This window comes from Molossus molossus, unplaced genomic scaffold (genome assembly GCF_014108415.1).
Source record: "Molossus molossus isolate mMolMol1 unplaced genomic scaffold, mMolMol1.p scaffold_m16_p_18, whole genome shotgun sequence".
Taxonomy (NCBI): Eukaryota; Metazoa; Chordata; class Mammalia; order Chiroptera; family Molossidae; genus Molossus; species Molossus molossus.
Window position 1 is genome coordinate 2,074,181 of NW_023425353.1, and position 18,859 is coordinate 2,093,039.

Here is an 18,859-nt window from a genome sequence, read left to right on the forward strand (position 1 = left end):
AGCTAGCTCCATACCACTCGTTAAGAAATACAGAGAAAGAAACACAGGGAGGCAGCCAAAATGAGGAGACAAAAAACAGGTCCCAAATGAAAGAACAGAACAAAACCCCAAGAAAAGAACTAAGCGAAATGGAGATAAGCAACCTAACAGATGCTGAGTTCAAAATACTGCTTATAAGGATACTCAATGAACTCAGTGAGAACCTCAGTGAACTTAGTGAGGGCCTCAAGAGCATAAAAAAGGACCAGTCAGAAATTATGGATGCACAGTCAGAATTGAAGCAGGCATTAACTGAAATAAAGAATAATTTCCACAGATTCAATAGTAGAGTAGGTAAAGCCAAGAAGCAAACCATTGATTTGGTATATAAGGAAGCAAAAAACGCCCAATCAGAACAGCAAAGAGAAAAAAGAATCCAAAAAAATGAGGATAGTGTAAGGAGCCTCTGGGACAACTTCAAGCGTGCCAACATTCGCACCTTGGGGGTGCCAGAAGGAGAAGAGAGAGAACAAGAAATCGAAAACCTGTTTGAAACAATAATGGCAGAAAACTTTCCTAACTTAGTGAAGAAAACAGACATACAAGTCCAGGAAGCACAGAGAGTCCCAAATAAGATGAACCCCAAGAGGCCCACACCAAGATACATCATCATCAAAATGCAAAAGGTTCAAGACAAAGAGAGAATCTTAAAAGCAGCAAGAGAAAGGCAGCTAGTTACCTACAAGGGAGTTCCCATAAGGCTGTCAGCTGATTTCTCAAAAGAAACTTTGCAGGCCAGAAGGGAGTGGCAAGAGATATTCTAGGTGATGAAAAGCAAGAACCTACAACCAAGATTACTCTATCCTGCAAAGCTGTCATTTAGAATCGATGGCCATATAAAGAGTTTCCCAGACAAGAAAAAGTTAAAGGAGTTCATCACCACCAAACCGTTATATGAAATGATGAAGGGTCTTTTTGAAGAAAAAGATAAAATATATGAACAAACAAAATGGCAATGAATACATATCTATCAACAATGGAATCTACAAACAAAATGAACAGGTAGAACAGAAACATTCTCATAGATACAGAGAACATATTGTTGGTTGCCAGATGGGAGGGGGTTGGGGGAATGGGTGAAAAAGGTGAAGGGATTAAGAAGTACAAATTCATTGCTAGACTGACAAACCTCAAAGGGAAAGGGGTTGGGGGGGGGGGGAGAAATAAACCAAAGAACTTATATGCATAACCAATGGACACAGACAATAGTGTGGGAAAAGGCGGGAGGGGTGCGGGAGTGGGGAGGAGGGGATCAATGGGGGGAAAATGTGGAACATCTATAATACATTCTACATTCAACAAGATTTTTTTTTTAATTTTTTTTCTTTTTCTTTATTGATTTGAGAGAGAGAGAGAGAGAGAGAGAGAGAGACATCGATGAGAGAGAACATTGATTGGCCGCCTCCTGCATTCCTCCCAACTGGGGATCAGGCCCACAACCTGGGCATGTGCCCTGAATGGGAATCGAACTGGTGAACTCTTGGTGCGTGGGTCAACGCTCAGCCATTGAGCCACACCAGACAAGCCAGTTCTTTTCTTTTCATTAGTTTATGTACTTCATGCCACTCCCTTCTGGCCTGAACTGTTTCTATTGAGAAATTAGCTGACAGTCTAATGGAAATTCCCTTATAGGTAACTTTCTGTCTCTTTCTAGCTGCCTTTAAGATTCTTTCTTTGTCTTTAATGTTTGCCATTTTAATTATCATGTGTCTAGGTGTGGGTCTTTTTGTATTCATCTTGATTGGGACTCTGTGTTTCCTGGATTTGTGTGACTTTTTCCTTCACCAGGTTAGGGAAGTTTTCTGTCATTATTTCTGCAAATATGTTCTCTATTCCTTTCTCTGATTCTTCTCCTTCTGGTACCCCTATGATGTAAATGTTACATTTCATGGTGCCTCAAATCTCCCTTAAACTCTCCTTCTGCTTTTTCAAATTTTTTTTTTTCCATTTGCTGCTCTAATTGGGTCTTTTTCCTACTTTTGTCTTCTAACTTGCCAATTCAGTCTTCAGCTTCTTCTAATCTACTATTGAATCCTTTCAGGATATTTTTTATTTCAGCTACGTCATTTTTCATTCCCACTTGATTTTTATTCATGGCTTCCACCTCTTTTTTTATGCTAATTTAGTTAGTTCCTTATAATTCTCATTAAGTTGCTTGTAATTCTCACTAATTTTTTGTGCACCCTTAAAACCATTACTTTGAATTCTTATCTGACAAACTGCTTTCCTCTATTTCATTTAGTTCCTTTTCAGGTGATTTTTTCTCTTATTTGTGTGTTGTTTCTTTGTCTCATCATTTAAGCTGTCTGGTAGTTCAGGGCACAGTGCGGCACACTGGGACATGTAGGCAGGTCGGTGTGTATCAGATAGACTGCTGTGCTTCCTGGTCTTTGTATCATGGCCTTCTTGTGGGACCAGTGGAGTAGTCTCCTTGATCTTCTGAGCTGGGTCTAGGAATAACCTTTGGGTGAGTTATGTTGGCTCTTCTGTTGAATTTGGGACTTGATTGCTGTTGTCCATTTGTGAACGGGCTCAGACCTTAAGGTTGCTGACTGTGAGTCTCAACGCCAACCCTGTCATGCCTACTGTTTTATATATGTGCTGACAGAACAAAACAGAGCAAACCAGACCAAACCAAAAGGAACCTGAAAAAAAATGTCAGAATATCAATGATAAAAGCAACAGCCTTATCAAAAAGATTAAAAGATTCCCAGCTGGTGTGGCTCAGTGCTTAAGCACCAAGAGGTTGCCAGTTGGATTCCCGGTCAGGACACATGCCCAGGCTGTGGGCCCGATCCCAGTGGGAGGCGTGCAGGAGGTGGTGAATCATTGTTCTCTCTCATCTATGTTTCTATCTCTCTCTCCCTCTCCCTTCATCTCACTGTAAAATCAATAAAGAAAAAAAAAGATTTTTTTAAGATGAAAGACAAACAAACACAAAACACACAGAGAGCGAAAGAGAGAAAGAATACTAACAGGCACAAGATCAAAAGAATTAGGGGGAGAATATGAAAGCAAAGAAAGGTAGAAAATAATGAATGAAATAGTAATGATTATTTTAGAAAGTAACAATTCTAAATAAAATAATATATAGCATAGGAAAGTAAACATTGGAAAAGAAAAGAAAAAAATGAATTAAAAATTAAAATTAGACTTCTCGTCAAGATGGCGATATAAATAACCGCGGTCTCGCCTCCCCACCACAACTACATCAAAATGATAATAATCTGCAGAATAACTATCCCTCAGAACCGCCTGAGCTGAATGGAAGTCCTACAACTATGAGATTAAAGCAGCCACGTGGAGACTGGTAGGAGGGGCGGAGGCAGACGGGCTGGTCCCACACCCACGTGTGGCGGATAAAAATCAGGAGGACACCTCAGCTGGGAAGGTCCTTCCTGAGGAGTGAGGGGTCCCTGTCACACACCAGGCTCCCAGCTCAGGGTTCCAGTGCCAGGAAGAGAATCCCCATCACTGCTGCCTGTAAAACCAGCGGGAACTGAGGCTCAGGGAGGCTGAGGCTGCAGGAGCCCCAGGCAGTTCCTCTTAAAGGGCCCATGCACCAACTTACTCAGACTCTCACCCTCCAGGCTGCAGCGTGGGGGAGGCAGCTTGAAAGGCACCAGAGACATACAGAGAAGAACTGAGTTGTTTGGCACCAGGCGAGAGCTGGAGGGGTAGCTTTCTCCCGGACAAACTTGCTGGTGGAAGCAGGTTGTTGAGCCCTCCCCCAGGGGCTGCAGATGGCCTTCATATCTTGGACTCCAGCAACCTGGCTCACACTGTTTGCCCCACCCTGGTGATTCCCTGAGGCCCTGCCCCCTCCCAACTTTCAGGCCCACCCAAGCTGTTTCCAATGACTTTACCATAGGATTGGCCTGTCTTGGATCCTGCTTCAGATTTTCCTAAAATCTCTCAAACAAGCAGCATCTGGTCTCAGCGAGCCCCATACCGCTTGTTAAGTGGCCCCAGGCCCAGCACAAGAAGCAGCCAGCCTTGGTTCACAACTTGGCTTTGCCTGGGCACCTCTACACCCAGCACAAGAAGCAGCCATCTGCAGATCACTCTGTAGCTTATGCCAGGTAGCCCCCGGTAGAACACAGGCAGAGGCTGACCTTGCCCCAGAGCCAGCACACCCAGTGGACAGCTTCAGACCACATCAAGCACCACCACTCAACCACCTCCACAAGTGACACACTGAAGGAGTGGACTCAGTGGGTACCAGAGCCCTGCTGAAGTAAGTCTTGCTCTGTGTGGTGGGCCCTGCACAGCTGATCCTCCATGGTAGTCAGAGGTCGGTGGTCAGTGGGCACAGCCAGTCCTTGCAGCTGATCAGCCTGAGTAAATCCTTCCTATTGATGTGCCAACAGCAATCAAGACTCAATTACAATAGAAAGGTGTACAGTCCACAGGAGGGGTGCACCTCAAGGGCCCAGCTGGGGTGATCAAGGAGGCTATGCCACTGGATCCTATAAGACACTTACAACAACAGGCCACCCTACAAAGCCCAGGAGATATAGAAGCTCTATCCAATATATAAAAACAAACACAGGAAAGCAGCCAAGATTAGGAGACAATAAAACATGTCCCAAATGAAAAAAAAAAAAAACTCCAGGAAAAGAACTAAACAAAATGGAGATAAGCAATCAATCAGATGTAGAGTTTAAAACACTGGCTTATAAGGATGCTCAAGGACCTTAGTGAGAACTCCAAGGAACTTACAACATCAACAACATAAAAAAGGACGTTTCAGAAATGAAGTATACACTGACTGAAATAAAGAAAAATTTACAGAGAAACAATAGTAGAGTAGGTAAAGCCAAGAAGCAAACCATCGATTTGAATAGAAGGAAGAAAAAAGCACTCAATCAGAACAACAAAAAGAAAAAAGAATCCAAAAAAATGAGGACAGTGTAAGGAGCCTCTTGGACAACTTCAAGCGTGCCAACATTTGCATCACGGGAGTGCCAGAAGGAGAAGAGAGAGAGCAAGAAATTGAAAACCTATTTGAAAAAATAATGACAAAGGACTTCCCTAACTTGCTGAAGGAAACAGATATACAAGTCCAGGAAGCACAGAGAGTCCCAAAGATGAACCCAAAGAGGCCCACACCAAGACACATCATCATCAAAATGCAAAATGTTAAAGACAAAGAGAGAATCTTAAAAGCAACAAGAGCAAAGCAGTTAAGTTACCTACAAAGGAGCTCCCATAAGACTGTCAGCTGATTTCTCAAAAGAAACTTTGCAGGCCAAAAAAGAGTGGCAAGAAATATTCAGAGTGATGAAAAGCAATTACTGATAACCAAGGTTACTCTATCCTGCAAAGCTATCATTTAGATTCGATAGACATATAAAGCATTTCCCATGCAAGAAAAAACTAAAGGAGTTCATCACCACCAAACCAGTATTATATGAAATGTTGAAGGGTCTTCTTGAAGGAGAAGAAGAACAAAAATATGAACAATAAAATGGTAATTAATACATATCTATCAACAATCGAATCTACAAACAAAATGAGCAAGCAGAACAGAAAGAGACTCCTAGATACAGAGAACTTTTGGTTGGTTGCCAGGTGGGAGGGGTCTGGGGGATGGGTGAAAAAGGTGAAGGAATTAAATACAAATTGATTGTTAGACTGATGAACCTCACAGGGAAGGGGGTGGGAGGGCAGGATGAGATAAACCAAAAAAATTTTATATATATATGCATAATCAATGGACGCAAACAATAGTGTGGGGAAGGCAAGATGGGGGGGATTGGGAAGGAGGGGATCAATCAGGGAAAGGGGGGGTATCTGTAATACATTCAGCAATAAAAGTAAGTTAAAAATAAGTAAATAAAATAAGTAAAAGCATGTCCAGGGGTAAGGATTTTTAAAAATTTAAATTAAAAACACACAGAAGAAAACAACTACCACAACAAAAAGAACCTTGGATATGCCTTGGCTGATTTGGTTCAGCGGTTAGAGCGTTGGCCTGTGGACCAAACGTTTGATTCCTGGTCAAGGGCGTATACCTTGGTTGCTGGTTTGATCCCTGGCCTTGATCAGAGTCATGCAGGAGGCATCAGATCGATGTGTCTCTCACATCAATGTTTCTCTCTGTCTGTCTCCCTCCCTCCCTATCTCCCTCCCACTCTATCTAAAAGAATCAGTGGAAAAATATTCTTGGGTGAGGATTAAAAAAACCACAACCTTGGATCTGCTGTTTATGGAGCTCACTGGATTTTGCTTGGATGTTGGTGGGTCTGGCCCCTTGTTGTGTGTGTCCCTACCCTCCTGGCAGTTCTCTGATGCAGGCCACTGTGAATCCCTGCCCCGCCTGGCCCGGGGCCACCTGGCTGCAGCCCTGCAGGGTCGGACCCCAAGTAGTCCAGTGGGTGGGGCTTTTCGAGCCCAGAGCCAGGGTCTGCCTTGGGGCTGGCCCCTTGAATGTACTTGTTCTGGGCTGCTTCCCTTCCCTCGAGGCACTGGGCTCTGCAGGGCGTTAGGTTCCCTCAGAAGGGTTTAAACAGATTTGCATTGGGGGTGGTGCCTACAGCTTGTAGGAGGGGCAGGCAGTCTCGTCCTCTCCTTCCAGTGCTTCAGCTCTGCCTGGGTTGCTGGTACCCCCTGGTCACCCCAAGCAGGGGAAGATAGAAAAAAAAGGAGAAACAAACAAAAATGCCCTGCTTGGCTCTCTAATCTGGCAGCAGGCCAGGCCCGCTCTTGCTGGGCGTGGCTTCTGCCCAGGCTCCCACCCAGCCAGATATCAGAATCCCCAGCACCACCAGGCCCAGTCTCTGGGGTGCTGATTTCCCGCCAGTGTTCCACTGGTGGGGGAAGGGACACTTCCCCTCCCCTCAAGGTAGGGAGGGTTATGCCTCTTTCCCTGGGCACTCTGACCGGCCCCCATCAAAGTTCTTTCAGCCAATACCCAGCCCCTCAGATTCACTGCTCTGTGATCCGCTCAGACCCTCCTCAGGTCCAGAGTGCTGCTTAGTGTCCCCTCCCACCGCCGCAATCAGGGCGAGCTTCCCAGGCTGGTGTTGTGACCCAGCACTTGCTTTTAGCCCGGGATAGTGCTTGGCGTCCCCACAGTGGGCCCATCACCTCCGACTCCCACCGTCTGATGTGAGGGCCTCCCCTTCCCTTCTCTGCTGCTGTCCTTTGGGGATCTGTGGGTGGGGCTGAGTCCCCGCTCCCAGGGGGCAGGAGCTGGGCTGCCCACCTTCCCTGGCTCCCCAGCTGCTCTCGTGTCCCCTGACCCCTCTCCACGCTCCCACTTGCCGTGTTCAGGTGGTTTTCAAGTTGAATGTTCTGCAGTTTGGTCTCAAATCCAGTCCTGTGCTTGGAGCAAGTGGGCGGAGCTTCCTGAGGCTGCACCGTCTGGCCTCCCCCAAGTTCAGGGGTTTTTAAAAAGTTTTTTTCTCCAATGTTTTAATAATTTTATCCAAGGACCACGTCAAGGCCTGCATTAAACAGTAAACCAATAGTTATCCAGGTCAGTGCTCAGCACCCAAAGCCGAGGGGGCGGGACGCTCTGCTGGAATGTCAGGCAGGCCAGGTGACCGTGGTGACTGTTGTAGGTGTGCTTCTTAAAAACCAATGTCCAGCTGATTTATACACAACCAAATGCATTGTAAATCCAGTGCTTTAGGTAGATTCATTTATCAGACTTCACCTGCTCAACAGGGGTCCCTTGTTTGCCTTCAAATTAGTCTTTAACTGTGCTTACCTAGTGACCTCCTGGGTAGGGAGCTGGTTTTAGAGATGTGTTTTTGATATTCAGGCTCAACACCCAGGGAACATTCATTGGCCCATAGTTCCAGGAATGTCATCTCTAGAGTCCTGCCCCTCATGCCTCATGTCCCCCACACACAATGACAGACACTGGGCATGCCCTGCTCTGCCATCCCTCTGCCCGAGCTATGTGAGTTTTATGCCTGTCCAGGGAGTTCAGCATCTTGAGGTTCCCAGGGGACTGTCTCTGAGGCCAGTGACTGGTAAACTGCTTCCCCTTTACAGACTCCAGACGCGGTGGGTCCGCCCTCCTCTGCAGGCTGCGTCTGTCTCCCTGACAGACAAAGTGCTCCCAGCATGTTTCCGGTGGTGGACTTTCCCCTGAGGTCTGGTGTGGCTGCATACCAGCATTTTTGAGCAAGAACTGCAAATTCCATGTAGTGAGAACGCAGCGGTTTTAGTAACTGAGTCTGCTGAAGATTGATGAGACCCTGTCACGTACCCCGTCCCAGGAAACTGCTGAGTAAAGCTGGTCCGGTGCAGGTTTTCCTCGGGAATAAGCCTGCAGTATGTTGCCATCTAGTGGAACGTGGCAAACTGAAGATAAATGGATGTGACCACAGAGTTCAGGGAGCCTGTTAAACCAGCCAGGGAAAATGACTGAAAGTATTCTCTAAAGGGTAGTGTTCCAGAAACGCACGCAGATTCATGTGAGACTGAAATGGACTTTCAGTCATGTTTTCTTAAAGTGGGCAAAGCCACTGTTTCTCGAGAGTTCATGAATATCGACTGCGGTCAAGACCCTGGATGTTCAGTGTCACCTGTGCCATGGGCTCAGCTTCTCATCCAGAGTCCTCGGCAAAGACTTGGTCATTGCAAGGTTATTTTTAGTCTTTTTTAAAATGTGATTTTAAGGTTTCATACCTTTCTTACATACATTTCTGTTTTTTTCTACTAAATTTCCACAGAATAAATCAGTTTGTTTTTAGGAAAAGCAAACCCATGACTTCAGAAAAGTAGGAATTTTACATTTTAAAATGAGCTAGGTCCCAGAAATGTCCAGTTCTGAGATTCAGCCCTGGTTCACGTGAACAGCTGCGCTTGGCTGTGGAATCCCTCGTGAACAGTGACTACTTGTCCCCCTGCCTCTGCCCTTGTGCTTGTTCGCTCAGATCGCTGCCTGGAGCCACCGCGGCCGAGTGCGCATCCAGTCTGAGGAAGATCTACACGGTGCAGACAGTGCAGGTAAGATGCAGAAGGAGCTCGCCCGACGCCATGGCACGTGCTGGACCTGGCCAGCCCCGAAACAGCACTGTGCTGGAAGCCCACCCAGGCTCTGCCCCGGTACCGGCTCTGCAGTCCACTGGGAGCAGCTGCCCTTGCCGGCCCCAGAGGGCTGAGCGTGCCCCCACATGGCTCTTTTCTCGTGAATTGCCAACCACGCCTGCTGCCTGAGCCTCTCGCAGACCCTCGGGAGCAGCAGAGGTCCGTGGTCTGTGTGCCCATGCAAACACTCGCTGTGTGAGCTCGGATTCCCTCCAGGGACTGGCACGTGCCGCCTGCACGCCACAGGGCAGCAGCTGGGCGTGCTGAGCAGGAAGTACGACCACTTCCTGCTTTGTGTTCAGATTTCCTTGTCCTGTTATTTATTTATTTTTTCCTTTATTGATTTTAAAGAGAGGAAGGGAGAAGGAGAGAGAAACATCATTGAGAGAGAACATCGACTGGCCGCGTCCTGCATGCCCTCCACTGGGGATCGGGCCCACAACCTGGACATGTGCCCTGACCAGGAATCGAACCAGCGACTTCCTGGTGCATGGGTCGACGCTCAGCCACTGAGCCACACTGGCTGGACTCCACTATCCTTTTAGTTTCTGTGAAATCAGTGTGCTGATAGCACTGCTTCATGGTTGTTAGGAGGACTGAATAGCAGAGCACCCGGAACCTAGTAGATTCTCAACCCATGTAAGTTTAGTTCTATTAGTTCTTTCTGTCTCCAACTATTAGGATGAACATTTCTTTAAAAAACTGGTTTATTGATCACATTTCTATTTTCTTAAAAAGCAAATTCTATCAAGTTTCTCCCCTTTTCTAGTTTAATGCACGATTATAGAGAGAAGAAGGCTTTTAAGTCCACTTCAAGCTGCATTGACCAAGTCCTGAATTGTCCACTAGGTTAGATTTAAATCGCTTTCCTGTGGTGCCCTAGACCTTTGCATGTCGTAGGAAGTCTGACAGGCCGGCATCCAGAGTGCAGCTCGTAGGCAGCCTCTGCCATGCAGTGACGGGGGCTCGCTCTTCTCCCCACCTGGCAGGAGCTCCGGGGTTTGTCGTCCCGTGGCCCAGGGAGGGAAGTCAGCGGGAGTAAAGACAGACCCAGCCAGAAGCTGTTTCTGATCCAGCTGGGAAATGACGTAAGCACTTGCGTAGCAGAACAGCGGTGCTGCCCTGCGAGCACTGTCCAGAGGGCTCAGCGGGCTCAGCGGCTCAGCGTCCAGAGGGGCATCCGCGCACCTCCTGTGCCGAAGCCGCATAAGCCCAGAGCACTGGATTTTAAAGCCCATTGATTTTCTGAGGGACTTAATAGACTCTCCTCTCTGTCACACCACCGAGTCATCAGAGCCCCGCGTGGGGCGTGGGCAGCCGGCCGCCTGGTCCCATCAGGAAGGGCGGCAGTTTCCCTGACCCTGCCTGGTGACAGCGCGTTCGGTCAGCTCTGGCATCCAGAGCAAGTCAGGACCACTCTAGTACCTGAGGTGGCACATGTAGGAAATACTTTCATCACAACTTTCTTAAAAACTGTTGGGATATAATTTATATTCTGTACATGCAGATTTCTTAAGTGTACAGTTTGATAAATTTTGGCAAAAGGATGCAAACCTGTAACCAGTCCCAGATCGAGACAAAAATGTTCATCACGTCAGAAAGTTCTTCATGCCCTTCAGCCCGTTTCTCCCGGAAGCCACTGTTCACGTTCCTGCCCCACACGTTCCTCTTGCTCTCTCGGACCTCATACAGATGGGATCACACAGTACTTGCTTTGTCAGGCTCCTTTTACTTAATAAATGTTGAGGATTGAAGGAATGAAGGAGAATTAATAAATGAACCACGTTCCGGAGTCACAACAGACTCTTCATATAAGACCCATTAAGCTGTCCTGGCCGGTTTGGCTCAGCGGTTAGAGCGCCCACCTGCGGTCCAGAGAGACCCGGGTTCGGTTCCCGCTAAGGGCGCGTACCTCGGTTGCAGTTTGTCCCCGGCCCTGGTCGGTCGTGCGGGTGGCAGCCACTCGATGTGTTCCTTTCACATCGATGTTTCCCTCTCTCTCTCTTCCTCTCTCTCCCTCCCACTCTATCTGTACAAAAAAAGTGGAAAAATGTCCTCGGATGAGGATTAAAAAAAAAAAAAGACCCATTAAGCTATAGGCCGTACATTCTCAATGGAGCAAAAATGGATTCTTGGTGGGCAAAAAAAACGTTACTTTTTAATACGTAAAGCACAGAGAGACTGTGGTTTTAAAATTGTGTACAGGAGTGATGGGGACGGCCAGATGCAAGGTGATCATGAAACCTGCCCCCAGTGCAGCACATCACCCTCCCTCAGCGCCTCCGCCCCTCCGCCCCCGTCTGCGGAGCTGAGGACAGGGCCCGCTCCCCTGGTCATGGGGCTAGCCGAGGTGGCAGGTGTGCTTAGTATGGCACTTGGTAAGCCCTCCGCCGTCAGCAGTGTTTACTGAGGTGCTCCTGCCCCCCCCATTCCACCAGGTGCTGGGCAAGGGTGCGGGCTGGGGTGGCGGGGTCACCCTGCCTAGGTTTCTGTCCCGTGGCTGCTGCTCGCTAGCTTGGATATGTTCTGTAAGCTCTCAGTATGGCTCACTCGTCTTGGAGGACAGTTGTGACACCGGGTGTGCCGAGGCCGAGGAGTGAAGGCGCAGGACATGCCGAGCACTAGTAAGGGCCCAGGGACAGCGCTGCTCAGCGGCCGGCCCTTGTCTGCCTGCTCCTGCCGCAGCGCGGCTGGCCGCCCGAGCCCTGCCGTCAGCACGCCGCGCTCTGGTCAGGCAGCAGTGTGCCAGCGCTGTGCCGCCCAGAACGTGCAGCTAAGCTGCGGTGACCTTGGGGGTGGCGGCCCTGAGTGCCCTTGGCATCTGAAAGTAGCCCAGGCCTCGAAGGGCTGCCTAGGCCACCGTCAAGTCACTGGCAGATTTGCTTTGGGCCACTGTCTTCCCAGTCGGGGTGCAGGCCGATTCCGGGACCGTGTGGGCACTGTCTCTCCAGTCGGGGTGCAGGTGGATTCCGGGACCGTGTGGGCACTGTCTTCCCAGTCGGGGTGCCGGCGGATTCCGGGACCGTGTGGGCACTGTCTCTCCAGTCGGGGTGCAGGCGGATTCCGGGACCGTGTGGGCACTGTCTTCCCAGTCGGGGTGCAGGCGGATTCCGGGACCGTGTGGGCACTGTCTCTCCAGTCGGGGTGCAGGCGGATTCCGGGACCGTGTGAGCACTGTCTCTCCAGTCGGGGTGCAGGCGGATTCCGGGACCGTGTGGGCACTGTCTCTCCAGTCAGGGTGCAGGTGGATTCCGGGACCGTGTGGGCACTGTCTCTCCAGTCAGGGTGCAGGCGGATTCCGGGACTGTGTGGGCACTGTCTCTCCAGTCGGGGTGCAGGTGGATTCCAGGACCGTGTGGGCACTGTCTCTCCAGTCAGGGTGCAGGTGGATTCCGGGACTGTGTGGGCACTGTCTCTCCAGTCAGGGTGCAGGTGGATTCCAGGACCGTGTGGGCACTGTCTCTCCAGTCAGGGTGCAGGTGGATTCCGGGACTGTGTGGGCACTGTCTCTCCAGTCGGGGTGCAGGTGGATTCCAGGACCGTGTGGGCACTGTCTCTCCAGCCGGGGTGCAGGTGGATTCCAGGACCGTGTGGGCACTGTCTCTCCAGTCAGGGTGCAGGTGGATTCCGGGACTCTGTGGGCACTGTCTCTCCAGCCGGGGTGCAGGTGGATTCCGGGACCGTGTGAGCGCTGTCTCTCCAGCCGGGGTGCAGGTGGATTCCGGGACCGTGTGAGCACTGTCTCTCCAGTCGGGGTGCAGGTGGATTCCAGGACCGTGTGGGCACTGTCTCTCCAGCCGGGGTGCAGGTGGATTCCGGGACTCTGTGGGCACTGTCTCTCCAGCTGGGGTGCAGGTGGATTCCGGGACTCTGTGGGCACTGTCTCTCCAGCCGGGGTGCAGGTGGATTCCGGGACTCTGTGGGCACTGTCTCTCCAGCCGGGGTGCAGGTGGATTCCGGGACTCTGTGGGCACTGTCTCTCCAGCCGGGGTGCAGGTGGATTCCGGGACTCTGTGGGCACTGTCTCTCCAGCCGGGGTGCAGGTGGATTCCGGGACTCTGTGGGCACTGTCTCTCCAGTCGGGGTGCAGGCGGATTCCGGGACTGTGTGGGCACTGTCTCTCCAGTCAGGGTGCAGGTGGATTCTGGGACTCTGTGGGCACTGTCTCTCCAGTCGGGGTGCAGGCAAATTCCGGGACCGTGTGGGCACTGTCTCTCCAGTCGGGGTGCAGGCAGCAGATTCCGGGACCGTGTGGGCACTGAGAACTGCCTCCCTGATCCTGTCCGTTCCCCCACTTCTGTTTACATGATGTGTAAGAATCATGTGTTGTTAGTGATGATTTCCATGAAGACAATGTATCTTTTGAGGTCTTCAGCAAATCAGAGATCTTGATAGGCTGGGGGAGTCCTGTTCCCTGTTTATTAGTGGGGGCCTGAGGCTGAGAGGTCAGTGGCCCCGAGTGCCTGGTGCAAACAGCAGTCGGGCCACGTATCTGGGCCGGGAACCCCACCCCCGCCCTCAGCGCTGTTCTCTCCTTTCACTCGCCTGGCCGCCGAGGGTGCTGCCCGATGGCCCACCGACCCCTCCGAGGACACGCTCGTGGGGCCAGCAGGTGGCCTCTCTGCTGACTGCCCTCCCTTGCCTGGAAAATTCCATTTTTCATGAAGATTTTTTCAAGACGCTACTCTTTGGCGAATGTGCCCAGGTTCTGCACTCTCCTGTGTTGCTATGTCCGAAGTGGATGCTGTGCAGAGCAGACATGGCTCCGAGCAACCCTGCTCCACTGGTGGGCGCGTGAGGAGCGGCCTGCGGCTGTGGTCTGCAGGGGTGGCCCCTCGCCCTGACTCCCAGCCTTGCGACCCCGAGGCCACTGTCCCCTGGAAACAGTCCCGCGCGGTGGCGGCCCTCCCACCTGTGTGGTGCCCTGCCCAGTGTGCCCCAGAAGTTGACTGATTTTTACTTGTATAAAACAGACACTTGCCCTGGCCGGTTTGGCTCAGCTGTTAGAACATCGGCCTGCGGTCCAGAGAGACCTGGGTTCAGTTCCCGCTAAGGGCACGTACCTCGGTTGCAGTTTGTCCCCGGCCCTGGTTGGGTTGTGCGGGTGGCAGCCACTCGATGTGTCCCTTTCATGTCGATGTTTCTCTCTCTGTCTCTCCCTCCCACTCTATCTGAACAAAAAATGGAAAAATGTCCTCGGGTGAGGATAAAAAAAAAAGACACTTATATCTCCTCTGTAAATGAATATCCAGAATCGTTTACCATAAACAAATGGCTTCTTAAAAATGTGTGTGCTCTATCGAAATGAAGGAAGGTGCCCTCGGCCAGTGCTGCTGGTGACGCGGAGACGCCCCTTCTCAGGAGCGTGCAGCGCCCCTCCTGGTCACGGAGGGGACAGCGATGCGATGGCCTCCAGACACTGGGAAAAGGGCTGCCTTTCAGGAGAGGTCTCCCAGAGCGCGTTGACTGTGGACAGTGGTGGAGGTTGAGCCAGAGCGCTCAGTGCCCTGCACACAGCAGGCCGCCCGGGGGGCAGGGTCCTGCAGCGGGACAGTGTGGGGGGAGCCATCTGGGTGCAGCTGGTGGGGAACGAGAGGAACTGCATACCAGAGAGAGGAAGGACCGGAAGCAAGGTGTGCAGCGGAGTCTGGCCAGCACAGACCAGTGACAAGTCTCACAGGGTTCTTTGTTATTATTTAGTGTAGTCATTGCGTTTATGGGACCAACATGTGCAGTCACAGCCTAGCTGTGCAGGAAGAGAATGGAGGTCAGATCACCCGAGACCCTCCAGTCAGCTGCCCCGCAGATCCTTGTGTGGTGGGAGGGTGGAGGAGAGGACACTTGCAAAGTGAAGTAATTCGGTGGCTCTGAGGTAAAGCGGTCACCCTGGAGCCAGCTGTGCCTGTGGGGTGGGTCTGAGCGCAGGCACAGGAGGGGCAGCCCGGGGCATTTCCCTTGGCGAAGGCGGCACCTCTCAGCGCTGAGTCTACGGAGCCGACCTCCCCTCCAGACAGCTCTCGTCTGCCTACATGTTAGCCACCCCTCGGCTTGCCTCCTGTGGCCCAGCCCTGGTCGCCTCCTCACAGAGGGTCACCCTTTGTTACATGTTGTCTCTCAGTCCAATCCGTTCTTTGGGTTTTCTCTGAAGCCCTGTGTACGTAAAAATATCAGTCTCAATGATGAGTCGTCGGCCGATGGCTGCTCTGCTCCATTTCCCAGCTGTTCAGGAACTTCCCTAAAGTCCACGCCCCACTTAGGTCCCAGCTCAGACTGTTCTCATCGGTCCTGCGTGGTGGGGGTGGCCCGACACCCTTCCTCTGCTCTGCGTGGCTGTCAGTCCTCGCTCTCCCTGAGTGAGCCCTCGGGAGTCCAGACCAAGCCCTGCCCTCCCTCAGGGAGCCAGCCCGTGGCACCGCATCCTGCCCTCAGCCCTGTGTCGCTGTCAGTTAGAAACGCCCGTCGCGCCCTGGCCGGTGTGGCTCAGCGGTTAGAGGGTTGGCCTGCGGTCTACAGAGACCCGGGTTCGGTTCCCGCTAAGGGCATGTACTTCGGCTGCAGTTTGTCCCCGGCCCTGGTCAGGTCGTGCGGGTGGCGGCCACTCGATGTGTCCCTTTCACGTCGATGTTTCTCTCTCTCTCTCTCTTCCTCTCTCTCCCTCCCACTCTATCTGAACAAAATATTGAAAAATGTCCTCGGTGAGGATAAAAATAAAAAATAAATAAAAAACAAGAAACGCCCGTCGCTGTTCGGTCGCCTCCGTTGTTCCGAGCTGTCTGCTCTCCCCACAAATACCAGTGACTCAGTTGGTGGGAAGTGAGGCCCAGGTAACCAGAAATACCTGATGCAAGAAAATGCTTGTTTAGTATTTCAGACATACTCTCTCGCTTCATATGCTGCAGCCTCGCCAGAATCCCTGGACTTCGCAGGTTTGGGGTTGGAGGTGTCTGCTGGGTGTGTCTATTTCACACCTGTCTTGTCACCACATGGCTTCTTTTTTCTCAAGTATATTCTCTTGTTTTTCCTTTAGAACCTTCCAGTAGAGATGTCTGATTTCCCTGAGGGTGGATGGTCATCTGCTCTGCAGAGGCTTTTAGGTGGGCGTCGGTGCCCAGCAGAGCCAGGGAGCTGGGGACTTTGCACGGGTCGTCTCTGGCAGATGAGTGTAAGCGCACCTGCTTCCTGAGCCTGGCGTGAGGTGCCCAGAGAGGCTGCTGCATGCCTGTTCATGGAGGAGGAAGCCTGGGTCTCGGGGCTGTGGCCAGTGAAGGCCATCGGTCTTAGACCCAGGCGGATGCCACCGGACGTAAGACTCCATTGGACAAGCATCTGATCTGCCTTGGTTCTTAGGCAGAGGAGGTGCCAGGACGATGCTCGCAAACTCGCCCATCAAGGAGGAGTGGGCCCTGGGAAGGCCGCCCCTCATGGTCAGCTCCGCTCCCCAGGGGCCCTGGATCCAGGTGCTGACCATGCATGACTCCCAGCTCGTACATGTCCAGGGAAAAGCCCTTGACCACCATTGATAAACACTGGGCTTAGTTTCAGTTTTACTGCAGTCTACTGTTGGCAGGTCCAAATAGAATTCATCTCAAGCCTAATTGCCTTTGAAATCTATTTGCAGGGTTCTATCTCTAGTAAGATTTAAGTGTTTCAACCAAAAAATAAAAAGTATTACAAGGACGAGGATCGTGAATTATCAAGCTTCCAGCCCTTTCTCTTCTGCAGGAAGGGAGAGAGTCAGGGGCCGTGTGACGTGGCTCCTTGGAGCTGCTCCACCGTCGTGCAAAGCAGCAAATGCTGTGTGCGGTCTGCAGCAGGAATGGGCCCCGTGGGGCCACACACATGTCCGCTCCGTGTCCTCGGGCACAGGCTGCGGCCGCGGCTGCTCTCCAGCGAGTCCGCAAGGCAGGGCTTGTCTGCTGGGTCTGTCACCTCCTGTCACATTCACCGAGACTAAGGGAACCAGTGTGTGTTTCTGATTTTGTTTTCAGGAGAAGCTTGTAAAGCTATAAACTTCAGCACAATCCTTAGGGTGTTTTCTTATCTTTGGAACAGGAGAAGATTTTGTTGTTGTTTTCCTCAGGTTGCTGAAAACAGGAGGTAAATGGTCAGGGTTCAAGACCTTGGGCCGAGTTGTGAGGCGGGTGCTCTGGGGGGCGCTGTTCAGGAGACTTGACGCTCGCCTGCACCCAAGTCCTTCTTGTTCACCTAAGGCAGGGTGTCCAGTGTAGCATCGCCTTGTCCATGGATTCTGCGTGGCTGTCGCCCATCGCAGCCAGAGCCCAGGCTGGAGCTCCGGCACCAGCACGGGACGCCATGGAGGGCCTGCTGCTGAGAGCACCTGTAAACATGCCCTCGCTCTGGGACTCCGGCCTGGCGGTGGCTTCCGAGATGGAGGGCAGGTGTGTCAGAAACACAGAAACATTTTCAGAGGAAATAGCTTAGTGGTTGGGAACACAGGTTTTGGAATCACGTTGCCTGGCATCAGACTCCAGCTCTGCCTCATCATGTGCACACCACGGACAGAAACAATATCGGCATAACCTGTGCACTGAGAGCACATCATTTATAGGGCAGAAACTATGAGGGTGGGAAAGTCATTTTCCTCCCGCCCATCTTTTTTTTTTTAATATATTTTTTCTTTTTATATTGATTTTAGAGAGAGAGAAAGGGAAAAAGAGAAACATCGATGAGAGAGAACATCAATTGGTTGCCTTCTGCATGCCCCCCACTGGGGATCGGACCCACAATCCAGGCATGTGTCCTGACTGGGCATTGAGCCTCTAGGTGCATGGGTGATGCTCAGCCACTGAGCCACGCCGGCCAGGCCCCCCCAGCTTTCTAAAGTCTGACTGGACTAGTAAATTGATGTGAGACAGATTAACCAGAGAAAATTACCTAATTTATTATGTCTTATATATGGGGATTCCAAAAGAACATGAGACCCCAGGCATATCGGGCAGTTGAAGTTTCTGTGCCGTTCTGGGCTACACAGAGGACAGGGCAGCTCGCAGGGCGGTGAGAAGGAGCGCACGTGACACCCGGAGCAGTGGGCAGAGAGGGGCTCACGGGCACTCTGCCCCTCCCCGTCTGCCCACTGAGCTTACCTGCTGAGTCTGCCGCCAAAGCAGGTGTTCCTCTGAGTCCTTAAGCAGGAACGGGAGAGTCTGAGGTTCTTTTCTGAGTTTTTTGATTGTTAAGGTTAACCAGCCTAAAGTCATCGGTGTGCCAAAAGGCATATTTTGGGGTAGCAAACTCTGGTCTCTTTCAGTGCTTCCCTAAAGGTGGGTGCTGTCTGAGGACCTCCTGTCCCTACAGATCCACTTCAGCTGCTGCCCACATTAGCCCTGCTTAGCTCAGGGGACCAAAGGCACCCCAGTTAGTACATCCACTGGCAGGTAGTTCTTTGCCTTCAGTTGTATTTTACAGTTTATTGTTGCCGCCCTTGCAATTAGTTCAGCTTTAATGTTTTCACAGGACCGGCCCAAACACCCAGTCCGGGTGCCATTCAGCACAGACCGTCTCAGCACCAGCGCTGATTCTCAGGACGCTGGAGGCCTCGTTCCTCCAGTTGTGTCGCTGTGCTGACGCGGTCGCCCCTGCTCACCTCGCCACCCCCTGGGGAGGCTTGGTTCTTCACCCCGAATTCGCATCAGGCCCTCCCGGTCACGGCAGTGACGCCTGAGCAGGTCATCGCTGTGCCTCAGTTGTCTTGTCTATGAAGCAAGCATCATAATAGTGTCTCCTAATGAGTTGTCATTGGAACACATTCCAT

The 18,859-nt window shown here is 51.4% G+C and overlaps 1 protein-coding gene across 1 annotated transcript in view; it reads left to right on the forward strand.

Annotated features, from left to right (window-relative positions):
- Positions 1-18,859, forward strand: part of EIF4E3 (eukaryotic translation initiation factor 4E family member 3) — a 54,404-nt gene that overhangs the window by 18,720 nt on the left and 16,825 nt on the right. Inside the window, exon 2 of the mRNA XM_036267436.1 lies at positions 8,934-9,006. Within this exon, the coding sequence (XP_036123329.1) occupies positions 8,934-9,006 (73 nt within the window). The remainder of the gene's footprint in view (positions 1-8,933; positions 9,007-18,859) is intronic.